The sequence below is a fragment of the Acinonyx jubatus genome, chromosome E2 (assembly GCF_027475565.1).
Source record: "Acinonyx jubatus isolate Ajub_Pintada_27869175 chromosome E2, VMU_Ajub_asm_v1.0, whole genome shotgun sequence".
NCBI classification, from domain to species: domain Eukaryota; kingdom Metazoa; phylum Chordata; class Mammalia; order Carnivora; family Felidae; genus Acinonyx; species Acinonyx jubatus.
This window is the reverse complement of record NC_069396.1, coordinates 35,948,799-35,964,639: the sequence shown is the minus strand read 5'-3', so window position 1 is coordinate 35,964,639 and position 15,841 is coordinate 35,948,799. Positions and strand designations below refer to the sequence as shown.

The following is a 15,841-nucleotide window of genomic DNA, read 5'->3' as shown; positions in this document are numbered from 1 at the left end:
AGAATCCAAACAATACAAAACAAAACAAAACAAAAACAGAACAGATCAATGAAACTAAGAGCTGTTTTTTTTTTTTAAGAAATAAACAAAATTGATGAACTCCTAGCCAACTTCTTAAAAAGAAAAGACAGAGGACCCAAATAGATAAGATCACGAATAAAATGGACTTATCACAACCAATCACTAAGACATATAAGCAATTATCAGAATACTATGAAAAATTATGTGCCAACAAGCTGGAAAATCTGGAAGAAATGGACAAATTCCTAGACACCCACACACTACCAAAACTTAAATGGGAAGAAATAGAAAATTTGAAGAGACCCATAACCACAGAAGAAATTGAATCAGTTATCAAAAATCTCCCAACAAATAAGAGTCCTGGGTCAGATGGCTTCCCAGGGGAATTCTACCAGACACTTAAAGCAGAGTTAATACCTATCCTTCTCAAGCTGTTCCAAAAAATAGAAATGGAAGGAAAACTACTGGACTCATCCTATGAAACCAGCATTACCTTGGTTCCCAAACCAGACAGAGACCCACAAAAAAGGAGAATTACAGGCCAATATCCCTGATGAACATGGATGTAATAATTCTTAACAAGATACTAGGCAAATCAAATTGAACAGCATATAAAAAGAATTATTCACTATGATCAAGTCGGATTCATTCCTGGGCTGCAGGGCTGGTTCAATATTCACAAATCCATCAGTGTGATACAACACATTACTAAAAGAAAGGATAAGGACCATATGATCCTGTCAACAGATGCAGAAAAAGCATCTGACAAAACACAGCATCATTTCTTAATAAAAGCCCTCAAGAATGCTAGGACAGAAGGAACATACCTAAACACCATAAAAGCCATATATGAAAAGTCCACAGTTAATATCATCTTCAATGGGGAAAAACTGAGAGCTTTCCCCCTGAGATCAGGAACATGACAGGGATGTCCACTCTCACTCACCACTGTTATTTAACATAGTGTTGGAAGTCCTAGCGTCAGCAATCAGAGAACAAAATGAAATAAAAGGTATCAAAATTGGCAAAGAAGAAGTAAAACTTTCACTTTTTGCAGATGACATGATACTCCTGGAAAACCTATAAGACTCCACCAAAAGGCTGCTAGAACTACTACCTGAATTCAGCAACGTCACGGGGTACAAAATCAATGTACAGAAATTGGTTGCATTTTTATACACCAAAAATGAGGCAACAGAAAGAGAAATCAAGAAACTGATCCCAGGGCGGCGAGGTGGCTGTCGGTTGAGGTCATGATCTCACAGCTCGTGGGTTTGAGCCCCACATCGGGCTCTGTGCTGACAGCTCAGAGTCTGAAGCCTGCTTCAGATTCTGTGTTTCCCTCTCTCTCTGCAACTCCCCTGCTCACACTCTGTGTCTCTCTCTCTCAAAAATAAATAAACATTAAAAAAAATTTAAAAAAAAGAAACTGATTCCATTTACAATTGTACCAAGAAGCATAAAATACCTAGCAATAAACCTAACCAAAGATATAAAAGATGTATATGTTGAAAAGTACAGAAAACTTATGAAGGAAATTGAAGACGAAACAAAGAAATGGAAAAAAACATTCTATGCTTATGGGTTGGAAGAATAAATATTGTTAAAATGTCAATACTACCCAAAGCAATCTACACATTAAATGCAATCCCAATCAAAATTGTCCCAAAGCTAGAACAAAAAATCCTAAAATTTGTATGGAACCACAGAAGTCCCTAAATAGCCAAAGTAATATTGAAAAAGAAAACCAAAGTGGGAGGCATCACAATCCCAGACTTTTGCCTCTACTACAAAGGCTAATCACCAAGACCATACAGTACTGGCACGAAGACAGACACAGAGATCAATGGAACAGCATAAAGAACACAGAAATGGACCCACAAATGTATGGCCAACTAATCTTTGATAAAGCAGGAAAGAGCATCCAATGGAAAAAAGTCTCTTTAGCAAATGGTGCTGAGACAACTGGACAGCAACATGCTGAAAAATGAAGCTAGACCCCTTTTTTATACCATACACAAAAAATAAACTCAAACTGGAGGAAAGACCTAAATGTGAGACAGGAAACCACAAAAACCCTAGAGGAGAAAGCAGGGAACAATCTCTTTGACCTCAGCTGCAGCAATTTCTTGCTCCACACATCTCCAAAGGCAAGGGAATTAAAAGCAAAAATGAACTATTGGGACCTCATCAAGATAAAAACCTTCTGCACTGCAAAGGAAACAATCAACAAAACTAAAAGGCAACCAACAGAATGGGAAAAGGTATTTGCAAATGTCCTATCGGATAAAGGATTAGTATCCAAAATCTAGAAAGAACTCACCAACTCCACACCCGAAAAACGAATAATCCAGTGAAGAAATGGGAAGAAGACATGAAAAGAAACTTTTCCAAAGAAGACATCCAGATGGCCAACAGACACATGAATGATGCTCAACGTCACTCATCACCAAGAAAATACAAATCAAAACCAAATCAAAACTGAGATACCACCTCACACTGGTCAAAGTGGTGAAAATTAACAACTGAGGAAACAACAGATGCTGGCGTGGATGTGGAGAAACGGGAACCCTCTTGCACTTTTGGTGGGAATGCAAACTGGTACAGCTGCTCTAGAGAACAGTGTGGAGGTTCCTCAAAAAATTAAAAATAGAACTACTCTAGACCAAGCCATAGCACTACTAGCAATTTATGCAAAGGATACAGGAGTGCTGATTCACAGAGGCACATGTACCCCAGTGTTTACAGCAGCACTTTCAACAATAGCCAAATTGAAAGAGCCCAAATGTCTATCAACTGATGAATGGATAAAGATGTGGTTTATATATACAATGGAATACTACTTGGCAATGAGAAAGAATGAAATACTGACATTTGCAGCAACTTGGAGGGAACTGGAAGGTATTATGCTAATTGAAATAAATCAGGCAGAAAAAGACAGATATGTCTTCACTCATATGGATCTTGAGAAACTTAACAGAAGATTATGGGGGAATGGTAGGGGAAAAATAGTTACAGAGAGGGAGGGAGGCAAACCATAACTTAAATAAACAGAACACTTTACACTTAAATAAAGAGAACAGACTGAGGGTGGATGTGGGGATTGGGGAGAGGGCAAAATGGGTTTTGGACATTGAGGAGGGCACTTTGGGATGAGCACTGGGTATTATATGTAAGTGATGAACCACCGGAATCTATCCCAAAAACCAAGAGCACACTTTACACACTGTATGTTAGCCAATTTGACAACAATCAGATTAACAACAGACTTTTCACTAGCAAAATTAAGAATTGGAATTTAATTGTTAAATTAAATAAATGTTGTTTATTTATATAAAATAAAATGATTTTAACGCCAGAATCCTATACTCTTCTAAGTTAGCATTCCAGCTAGAGGAAAATAAGTTTCAGACATGGAAAGTCAGAAAGACTCTGTATACTCTTGCTGATAGAATTATTTGGTAACATATCTAGAAAAATAACACATGAATCAAAGAAAGAATGGACCACACCATGTTCAATGGTGATCAAAGAAACTACTAAACTTTATAGCCAAGTGTAAATAATTATAGCAACAAATGTTAAAATAAGTAAATAAATGGTGATGATATCACTGAATGGGGAGTGAGTGGAGTGGGGAAAGAGAGAACTGAATGTGTGCTATAAGTTCTGGAAGTATTAATGTGTCTTTAGTAGTTCATTTAAAAATAAAATTTAAAAATATATACTAAACATTAAAGTATAACCACTACAACAGAAATAAAATTTATAATATATAAACCATGTTAGGAACTATAAAAGAAGAAATATTTAAATGATCCAGCAGAAGAGAGAAAAGAAGGGGAAAAAAACAAGAAAAACCATAATGAATACAAAACATAAAATGGCAGAAATAAAGCAAACATGTGTGACCACATAATATTATTACATAATTAAAATAACAGATACACATAGAACTTACATTGTACCATGAAGTGTTCTTAAGTCCTTTGCATATGTTAACTCATTTGATCCTCACAGTAACCTCATGACATAGGTACTATTATTATTCTCGTTAACACATATTAAAACTAAAACACAGGTTGGTAGCTGCCACGATCACACAGCCAATAAACAGTAGAGCCAGAATCTAAATCTAGGTTTTATCCACTTAATTGTATTTCTTGAAATGGATTATATTCTACTATTAAAAGACAGAATAATAGTTTTAAAAAATTCCCATTCCATCATATATTCCCTTTTTTATTTCACCTAAGATTTTTAAGATTCATTCATGTTGCTTCTTCAGTAATTTCTTTTTTATTATAGATATCATTAAGTTGTATAAATATGCCATCAATTATTTATCTATTTTCTTGTTAATGTACCTTTGATTTGCTTCCAATTTGATGCTATTATAAATAAATATACCATGAACAATTTTTGTAAGTCTTTTGGTAAACTTAAGTTTTCATTTCTCTTGCATAAGTACCTAGGAATAGAATTACTGTGTTGTAGGAAAGATAGGTGTTTAAGGTCATTAGAAACTGTCAGAGTTTTTCAAAATTAATGTTCAATTTTGCATTCCTATCAAAAAATATATGAGAGTTTCAGATGTTCTATATTCTCACCAACATTTGGTGTTATTGGTAGTTTTTGTTTTTTGTTTTTATTTTAGAGAGACAGAGAAAGAGAGTGTGCCCACTAGCAGGGGAGAAGGGCAGGGGAGGGGAAGGAAAGAGAGAGTGAGAATTTTAAAAAGACTCCACACCCAGCACAAAGCCCAAGGTAGGGCTTGATTCCATGACTCTGGGATCATGACCTGAGCCAAAATCAAGAGCCAGATGCTGAAGTGACTGAGCCACCCAAGCACACCCATGTTATTGGTAGTTTTAACTGCAACCATTCTAATGGGTGTGAAAAATGTATAATGGGTTTAATTTTATTTCTCTAATTACCCATTGGTAACTTGTAGAACATTTTCTCATATATTTATTGGCCTTTCATGTACATTCCTCAATGAACTGCCTTGGCATCTATGCAAAAAAGTCAGTTTATTATAATATGTATAGCTCTATTTCTAGACTCTCTTTTATGTTCCACTGATCTCTGTAAGTATCTATTATGTAAACACACAAGGTCTTGATTACTACAGCTTCATAGCAAGTCTTAAAGTGGCATGAGTCCTCCATCTTTGTTATTATTGTCAAGAAAATTTTGGCTAATCTAGCTTTTAATTTTAATTTTTTAATCTAGCTAATCTATTTTTTTTCACATAACTATTAGAATGAGTGTATACATTTTTAAAAAAAGCTTGTCGGGAATTTGATGAGAATTGCATTCAATCTATAGATCTAGGTGAAAAGAACTGACTTTCTAGCAATATTGAGTACTATGATGCATGAATATTTTCTCTCTACATTTTTTCTTAGGTCATTTGTAAACACTCTCTGCAGTATTCTGTGGTTCAAGAACAGGCAAAGCCAACCTATCTTGCTGGAAATCAAAACACTGGTTACCTATGAGGCTGGAGATTAACCAGAAGGGAAGCATGAGAGATTTTCTGGGGTGATGAAAATGTTTTTGTATTTTAATTGGAGTACTAGTTATCAAATGTTATCAAAACTCATCCAATTATGCATTTAAGGTTTTTGCATTTTATCAAATGTAAATTTTTTCCTTATGTGATATTTTGGCACATAAAAATTGAAAATAAAGGGATAGAAATATATACGTGGTAAATGCTTAGGAAAAGAAATAGCATGTAAATTTGATATTACAAAAAAGAAATCAAAGTAAAAAAAAATTAAAAGGAAATATCCCTGTATTTCATGATTATATAAGAAGTGAGGAAGACAAAATATGCAAAAAGCCTTATGCACCTAATAATCAAAGCTGCATTTTTCAAATGAAAAACTGAGAAGCTGACAACTGTTAATTATGATTGTTAAGATTGTTAATCCCAAAAATGAACTACTGGGACCTAATCAAAATAAAAAGCTTCTGCACAGTAAAGGAAACAATCAGCAAAACTAAAAGGCAACTGACAGAATGGGAGAAGATATTTGCAAATGACATATCAGATAAAGGATTAGCATCCAAAATCTATAAAGAAATTACCAAACTCCACACCCAAAAAACAAATAATCCAGTGAAGAAAAGGGCAAAAGACATGAATAGACACTTTTCCAAAGAAGACATTCAGATGGCCAACCAACACATGAAAAAATGTGCCACATCAGTCATCATCAGGAAATACAAATCAAAACCACAATGAGATACCACCATATACCTGTCAGAATGGCTAACATTAACAACTCAGGCAACAATAGATGTTGGCGAGGATGCGGAGAAAGAGGATGTCTTTTGCATTGTTGGTGGGAATGCAAGCTGGTGCAGCCACTCTGGAAAACAGTATGGAGGTTCCTCAAAAAACTAAAAATAGAACTACCCTAGACCCAGCAATTGTACTACTAGGCATTTATCCACAGGATACAGGTGTGCTGTTTCGAAGGGACACGTGCACCTCCATGTTTATAGCAGCACTATCAACGATAGCCAAAGTATGGAAAGAGCCCAAATGTCCATCGATGGATGAATGGATAAAGAAGATGTGGTATATATGTATACGATGGAGTATTACTCGGCAATCAAAAAGAATGAAACCGTGCCATTTGCAACTATGTGGATGAACTGGAGGGTATTATGCTAAGCGAAATTAGTCAGAGAAAGACAAAATCACATGACTTCACTCATATGAGGCCTTTAAGAGACAAAACAGATGAACATAAGGGAAGGAAAACAAAAATAATATAAAAACAGGGAGGGGGACTATACAGAAGAGACTCATAAATATGGAGAACAAACTGAGGGCTACTGGAGGGGTTGTGGGAGGGGGGATGGGTGAAATGGGTAAGGGGCACTAAGGAATCTACTCCTGAAATCATTGTTGCACTATATGCTAACTAATTTGTATGTAAATTTAAAAAAATAAAAAAAAACCCAAAAAACAAAACAAAAAAGATTGTTAATCCTAGTGAAGGATTAACGTACTTTTAAAAGTAAAGAAAAATATGTAAGAGTATATAGAAGATTTAAATAACATTATTTTTTTAAAATTTTTTTTAAATCTTTGTTTTTGAGAGAGAGAGAGAGAGACAGAGCATGAGTGGGGGAGGGGCAGAGAGAGAGAGGGAGATACAGAATCTGAAGCAGGCTCCAGGCTCTGAGCTATCAGCACAGAGCCCAACGCGGGGCTTGAACTCGCGAACCGTGAGATCATGACCTGAGCTGAAGTTGGACATTTAACCTACTGAGCCACCCAGGCGCCCCGATTTAAATAACGTTCTTAACATGAATGATATTTCAAATAATCATTCATCAGGCTATCAAAGTACCAGAAAATCTTAACAAATTTTAAAACGTGTTGCACAAGACACAATTCTGTATGCAATGCAGCAACTTTAAGAAGAAACAATAAAAATATAGATCCAAACCTCAAAACAATAGAAAACAACTCCCCAAACATATTTATGTGAACATTCAGGAAAGCTTTTAAAAATAACTCTTAGGTTAATGGAAACTTATAATTAAACAAACAAAAGAACGGTGAAAGCACCAATTATCAAAATATGTGGTCTGAAGTCAAGTACATAGGAAATATTTAGTCTTAAAAAACACTTATTATTAGAGGATCACCTGTGTGGCTCAGTAGGTTAAGCGTTCGGCTTCAGCTCAGGTTATGATCTTGAAGTTCTTGAGTTCAAGCCCCACTTCCAGCTCTGTGCTAAAAGCTCAGAGCCTGGAGACTGCTTGGGATTCTATGTCTCCCTCTCTGTCCCTCCCCACTTGCACTCTGTGTGTGCCTCTCACTCTCAAAAAATGAATAAACATTAAAATAATTTATTAAACACTTACTAGAAATATTTTGTTTTTATATTTAAGCTCTATTTTGTTTTAGGCTTATTTTTATTTTTTGCTTAAAAGTTGCTTTCATTGACTATTTTGATTTGTTTGGTACTTCCTCATATTTTCTCTATCTCTTTGTTGAAGTTCTCTTTGTGTTCATCCATTCTTCTTATCTCCATTTTAATAAGGTTTTTTTTGGGTTTTATTTTATTTTTCCACTCATCTGTTTCCTCATTTGCTTGAATCCCTGTGCTTGTTTCTATGTATTAGGAGAAACAGCTACTAAGTGGTAGGAATAGTAGTAGTGTGTTTCAGTCTACTGTCTGTGCAGAGCCCTGGAGGTGGCAGCCTGCCAAAAACTGTCTCTCCCATTGTTTTAGTCCCATGAGGCAAGCTTCCCTGGCTACCAGAGTCAGGTGTTCAAGAGGCATTACCTATATGGACTATGCACATGCCCTGGCTTTCGTGGGACTGTGTGAAAGTGCAGACGGAGGTAAGCCTACTCGCCAACTTTGGTGGGGTGGTCCCAGGAGTTATGTCAGGCCAGGCATATCTGCTAATCAGATTTAGTGGGGGCAGGCTGTGTAAGAGTACCAGTTGGGTTTAGTAGGTTGGGCTGAAGGAGTGCTAGGCTGGGGCATGCCTGCTGGCCAGGCTTAGCAGGGTGGAGCTATGGGGATGTTTCTGGCTGGGGCATGTGTAACCTGGGGTTTAGTAAGCAATGCAGCCAGCAATGGTGCCCAGCAGTGCCTCTGTCTCTGGCACAACAATGTCATTTTAAGTTTTCCTTTCTTCTCTCAATAAAATGAAAATTCAGAGAATTACGACATGACTATACATAGAATATGACAAACTAAGGGCAACTGAGTATCAATGGGATAGACAAGGGAAAAAAACGGGGTTTTCAGTCAGTGGTGGCATATATGTAAAATGACTGATCTCAGACCAGGCTGCTTCTATAAAATGTCACTAATAGAGAAGTTTTTCATGTGCCATGATTTTAAAGATTAACTCATGATAAATTAGGCCTTTTGTATAAGAGAAAAAAACAAATCTAAACAACTTTCTTCTCAAAACAAAAACACACAAGTTAACAAACTATGGTTTCAGAATTTCTCTTCATGAATTACATGTTGTGGATTTTATTCTTTCTGCATAATGTCTACCTCATTTTTAAAAACTGCAAAAAAAAAAAAAAAAAAAAAAAAAAGGAGACCGAATTCTCCAGGTAGCAACCCTTCAAATTAGAACCATCACCCTGCACTAATTTTCAGCAACACACCAATCTTGATGGCAGTTAAAAATTATAAAATGCTTTTTAGATAAAAGTAAATTCACACAGGAAAGAATTATCATGCACAATATATCTCCCCAACCCCTTTTTTAAAAGTCTGTTTATTTAATTTGAGAGTGGGAAGCAGAGGCAGAGAAAGAAGGAGAGAGAGAATTCCAAGCAGGCTCCATGCTGTCAGCACAGAGCCCAACACAGGGCTTGATCACACAAAGCATGAGATCATGACCTGAGCCGAAATCAAGAGTTGAATGCTTAACTGACTGAGCCACCCAGGTGCCTTTTTCCCTTCTTCTGTTTTAAGGAATATATTATGCTGAATTCTTCTGGACACACTCTCCCTTTCAAGGATAAGGCTATTTTTCATTTAGTAATTTAATGAAAAATGAGATGTTAAAATCTATCCTACTAAAATCTAACCTTCAATTCTCATCTACCCCAAAAGAACCAAAGAGAAATCCCAGTTTTAAACAGTTGCCTTTATAAAAGCATCAAGTGTCTATGACTGACTGCCTCTTACATTATGTCTTCTGTGGAATTATACTGTTCCCTGCTGAATTAGCTGTGGATACCATCATTATTTCTGAATGGTAAAGGAACTTAAGTTAAATATTTGATGGTTTAAAAGAGAAAATGTTAATAAAAACTTTTATAGCAATATATATACACATGAATATTCAGCCATAAAAAGAATGAAATCTTGCCATTTGCAAAAACATGGATGGAACTAGAGAGTATAATGCTAAATGAAATAAGTCAGTCAGAGAAAGACAAATACCGTATGATTTCACTCATAAGTGGTATTTAAGAAATGGAACAAATGATCAAAGAAAATAAAAGAGAGAGAGAGACAAACCAAGCTACAGACTCTTAAGTAAGAGAACAAATGGATGGTTACCGGGAGGGTGGGTGAAATAGGTGACATAGATTAAGGAGAACACTTGTGATGAGCACCAGGTGTTGTATAGAAGTGTTGAATCACTATATTGCATACCTGAAACTAATATAACACTGTATTTAACTATACTGGGTCAAAAAAAAATAACAACAACAAAATACAACTCACTAGTTTAAAAATAAAAAAAAAATCCTTTATGACAAAAACAAAAATTGTTTGGATATTCCTCTAAGGATGAGTAATCACAGACAATCAATTTGGGATGGAATTTCTTATTCTTTTGAATAAGATTAATGTCCAGAATAAAGCAATTTTACATTTCTTTGCTTTTACGTGCCACTATACCTTTAAAAGGAATAATAATCACATTGAGTTCAGAGATTCATTTGGTTACATTAAATCTGTCTCACACACATAGGTTCTGAATGTACATACTCTGCATTATGAAGCATGATGATCATGACTGGAAAATTCTGTAAACATAACTTAGAGCAATTATAATTTCAAATCAAATTCTTAGAAAGTTTAAGTATAGATTCTCCATAATTGTCTATAAATATTTAGGGACATTCACTAATAATATATGTTTCTCTAAGAATCCGATCTCTAGATGACACTGTTTGGGGCTAAAAGCAACAATAAATCTGATTTTTTCCAGGGAAGCAGTATTGCATCATAAGCCTGGTAGAAAATGTGAAGCTGAATTATCACTAATTCCGAAGTCAACAAATGAATTAATGCACAGAGGAAAAATTATGGATAGATATGATGTAGGAGATAAGAAACAATAAGGGCCAAGAAAGAGAATTAATTGTGATAGGAAGAAAACAATAAGGTATTAAAATTTAGGAAGGATCATATTTATAGAATCTGCAAAGACTCAGGCTAATTATAAATTTAACTATTTTGGTTTACCTACTGGTACCTCTACTTAAGGAAACAAAAAGGAGCTGCAGTACTCAAAGTCACTGATAATGTGATAAATACACTATTATTATATATATATAAATATACATATATATATATATATATATATATATATATATAAAATCATGTTTGAATTTTCATTGCAATTGTAAACAAGCAACAGTAAGGTAACTCACTTAAAGTCTGCATGTGCTAGGTACTAACTGCTTCATTTATTTTTATCTCATTTAATCTTCACTACAACTACACAACACAGATACAATTAGTACTCTCATCCTAGGCTCAGCTCTTAATCATGAGGGTTTTCAGTCTGAAAATGTAACTGGGTCATTTGTTTTTCAAAAATTTTGGCCTATGAGTGGAGGGTTCTGGGAGATAAAGGCTTCTAGTTATGGAATGAGTAAGTCATGGGAATAAAAGGCACAGCATAAGGAATACCACCAGTGGTTTTGTAATAGTGTTGTGACAGGTGGTAGCTACATTGTGAGAATAACATAAGGTACAAACTTGTCAAATCACTATGTTGTACACCTGAAATTACCATAACATTGTGTGTCAACTATACTCAAATACAGAAATAAAATAAAAAATAAATTCAACTTATTTCCAGGAAAAAAACACAAAAAAGAAAGGGTACCAATCATTCTGTCCTTTGTATATGCCTCTATTATTGAATGTAATACATTGTACTGCAATTACTTGCTTATAAGCCTGTCTCTACCTCCAGAATGGAAAACTTCTTAACTGTAAGGATCATGTGTAATTGCACATAAATAAGGCTCAGTTAATATTTAATGAATTGATTATTAAATTGAAGTCATTAAAAGAAAAAAATTTTGGCCTTTTAACAATAAAGTTTTGTTGAATCAAAAATGAGCTTTGTATTTTAGATTAGATGTTCACCTCTGTTCTACAGAAATTAAATCTATGGAAGACAACAGGTATTCTAAACAATTGGTAATTCAGGTACAGGGTAAAGAAACAGGAACTAAGCTCAACATGTTCCTTATTTAAGGCACTCTACCATATTTAGGTGCTATTCAGTTAGCGAAGTATCAAAGTGCAGATATTTTTACAATATTTTTCACTTAATTTCCATACCTTCCGGATGTATTCTTCAGTATGGCAAGAGCATCTGGATAGCCATCCATGTTGTAGTCTCCAATATGAAGGGTAATTGGAATTGGTATTTCTGTTGGTCGTTGTTCATGCACAAATGGCACAAAGCCCCAGAGTGTGCCCTTGTTGCTGAACTCCCGTAGGACTGGAACCCACTATGGAATCAAGAGGGAAAAGGTCAGATTTTATAGTTACTTGAGAAAAAAAAATTCACCATTTGCAAAACAAATGATCCATTAAAAGTCCTCAAGATAAGCGTCATCTTACTTCAATTTCTTTATCTCTACAATATGCTAGAGTATTATAATTTACTTTTAAGAACAGTAATTGACACTCTGGAAAAGTAAAGTCCCCTTTAAAATTCATTACTAGTAATTTTTTCCTTAAACTGGCACATAGAGCCTTTGAAGGTTTTTCACAAAATCACAGACTCTTACGTTTGAACTGATGCTGATTCTGATAGTTGAATCCCCCATTTTAAACCTGTGTTGAGTGGAAATGTAATCTCAAGTGAGTATTTTTTAAAAATTACAGCAAACTGTAATATCATCTAATACTGATGTCCTTTTAGGAGGACCAGCTTAGGAAGAAAGTTAGAAGATGACGGAGTCTCCCTTGTTCCCCTGCTTTGCCTCTTATACATGATGATGACTTCAGTTATCATCTTCAGAGCCAAGAGTTCTGAGGCTTTCCTAATAACACCAGCACCAGCCCTGAAGAAGCTCTGCCTGCCCAGGGGGATGAGCTTTGTCACCAAAATAGCTGGAAGCTACATTTTTAGTAAATTTTTTATTTCTATATTGATTATAATGAAGAGAACAGAGAGAATAGGGTTGATTTCAAAAACAGCTTTCGGGAATCCATTTCTTTTTTGAATGCCCTAATCTTTACTTTTGATAACCTAATGCAAACTAAAATCTGAAGAGTGGAAATCATACCATTAAAATTATAACTATGCCCATAATTAGTTAAGAGCATGAATACTGGCATACACTCTGAAGATATGCAAATAGGTGCAGCCGGCTTGAAGTGACAGTAGGACAAACATGACTAAATATACTTTTTTTAAGCAGGTGACTCTTTATGTGTCTCCAAGTCAAACTATACTAAAAATGGCTTCTTGGAAAGGGTTTAGTACATAGGGTATCCCAAACATTTTCTAGGTTTTCCAAAGAAAGCACATTTTGTCAAGGAAAAAGAAAAAAAATAGCTAATAGAAAACATATTTATAGAAAACAAGCTGTTTAAAAAAACTTATTTACATCTTTAATCAAGTTTTCAGTCTTCCCTAGAAGGAAAAAAGTATTATGTACATCAACATGTTTTAATGATTCACTTGACTTTGAAAAAAATAGTTTATTTTGGAAGAAGATGGGAAATTTCACAAAGTGCCAAGTTATCACAAATTTCTGAAGAGGTTGACAGATTATTAATGAGGATAAAATATTCCTATTAAGGTAAACATATTAAGGTCTAAAAAGTAAAAAGATTTTTTATTAATATGACATCCTTATGAGTCACTAAAGAACTGTAGCATTTATTTTCCCAGAGAGAGATTACTGTATAATTTGAAAATATTCTCATAGTAGTCTGTCACTTGAAGCCAGGCTATAATTACTGTGTTTACTTATACATATGAACCAATTATTAGGTGTTACTTGACCTCATGTTTTCAGTAATTCAAAACTTTAAAAACTTTAGGATAATAAAACTTATGGGTATAGTAAATGTTTATAGACTGTTGACTGAAGATTTTTCTTTAGTGTCTTAGTATAAAATGTGGTTTCTTACGTATAAGGGCGATAAAAGTCAATATGTTATTCTATCATTTATCACCCTAAGATAAAAAACAAAGCTGATTAATTCTACTACTATATTACTGGCTTTCTTTTTCTAGTGCTATCAATATGGAAGAATTCTCAGTGTTACAAACTATCATTCCCACATTAATCTTCTGCTATGACTATCAGATTCTAAATTGTTTACCTATAAGCCACAAGTAAAAAGTCAGCATGAGAGAATGAAACTGATTTATATGCCACAAATAAAGACAAGATTAGCCTTGACAATAGATGTGATGTTATTTTCCATAACCTTTTATTATAGTTGCAGTGCATTTTATCATATTCCCGGCCTATAAAATGCTAATGGATCATTTAATTATAGGAACAATAATAGGTTTTCTTCACCAGAAATGATTGTAACAGTGCTTTCCCCCCTCAATAAACAAACACAAGATTTATATGCCTTTCATTAAATTAAAATGAGGAAGTCAATGATTTACATTTGGTTTCTCTGTGTGTGATTCTTCAGATACTTTTTCAAATCTCTGAAGATTTTCTTCAAGAAGGTAACTCTACTGACATTAAAAAACGAGCTGGTATACCTGCTTTGTTCCAGATTTTGCTAAGTAAATGATGCTTTTCTGGCAGTTTTTATCTTCACAGCCTGGCAGTAAGTGATCCATGTGTCCATCTCCATCTGCCAAAAGAAACTTTGAGAGTCCATTAACAGCTACAAAATAAAGTGTGCTTGTACAGCAGGTTACATTTCCTATTTGGTCAAAGTCTGTGTCAATCTGCATAAATGGAAGAATGTGACGGATGACTTTGTAATAAATGTGATTCAATTAAAACAATTACTCTGCCCCTTGCTACCTATTACCTGGATTGTATCTTGTTTTATTTTTATTTTAAAAAATTTTATTTATTCTTGACAGAAAGAGCGCGAGCATAAGTGGGAAAGGGGCAGAGAGAGAGAGGGAGAGAGAGAATCCCAAGCAGGCTCTGCACTGTCAGCTCAGAGTGTGACGCAGGGCTCAAACCTACAAACTGAGAAATCATGACCTGAGCTAAAATCAAGAGTCAGACTCAACAGACTAAGCCATCCAGGTGCTCCTAGATTTATCTTGTTTTAAATTGCTCACTTTAAAATATTTTTTTTCAACGTTTTTCGAAACGGGGCAGAGAGAGAGGGAGACACAGAATCGGAAACAGGCTCCAGGCTCCGAGCCATCAGCCCAGAGCCCGACGCGGGGCTCGAACTCACGGACCGCGAGATCGTGACCTGGCTGAAGTTGGACGCTTAACCGACTGCGCCACCCAGGCGCCCCAAAATTGCTCACTTTAATGTAGTTAAAAATTTATCCAATGTTGGAAAAAGACCCCATTTTCAGGTTTCAATGTTAAAATCATCAATTTTTAAACAACATGGGTTTTGGTTTATTTACATAATTATCATAGCTGCCACAGGAGAAAAACAAGCATGTCAATAGTAACTCGTTATTATATGGCTTATTTTAAATGTGTCTTTACACATATTCTTAAGTGTCTTTTATGTAGTATGAACTTCAATTTAAGAGTTATAAAGCTCTCAGCCCCCTGGCTTCTAAAAAGCACCAATTAATTTTCATCAATAAAAAGGCAAATGAAGAGAATACAGATGTCATTTCTGGCTGACTGGTTAAAAAACTGCATAGTGTTTTGCGAAGACCTTCAGAAATGAGGTTACTGAGGCACCTGGGTGGATCAGTCATTTGAGCATCTGACTTCAGCTCAGTTCATGGTCTCGCAGTTTGGGGGTTCAAGCCCCATGATGGGCTCTGTGCTTACAGCCCAGAGCTTGGAAGTTGCTTCAGATTCTGTGTCTCCCTCTCTCTCTGACCCTCCCCCACTTGTGTTCTGTCTCTCTCTCTCTCA

General features: G+C 35.2%; 1 protein-coding gene across 2 annotated transcripts in view; it reads right to left on the bottom strand.

The window, feature by feature from the left end:
• Positions 1-15,841, bottom strand: part of ITFG1 (integrin alpha FG-GAP repeat containing 1) — a 340,878-nt gene that overhangs the window by 175,170 nt on the left and 149,867 nt on the right. For both annotated transcript variants that reach the window (XM_015062061.3, XM_027044499.2), the window contains 2 exons: positions 14,530-14,624; positions 12,126-12,298 (listed from right to left, as the gene is read on the bottom strand). In XM_015062061.3, coding sequence (XP_014917547.2) covers positions 12,126-12,298; positions 14,530-14,624 — 268 coding nt within the window. The remainder of the gene's footprint in view (positions 1-12,125; positions 12,299-14,529; positions 14,625-15,841) is intronic.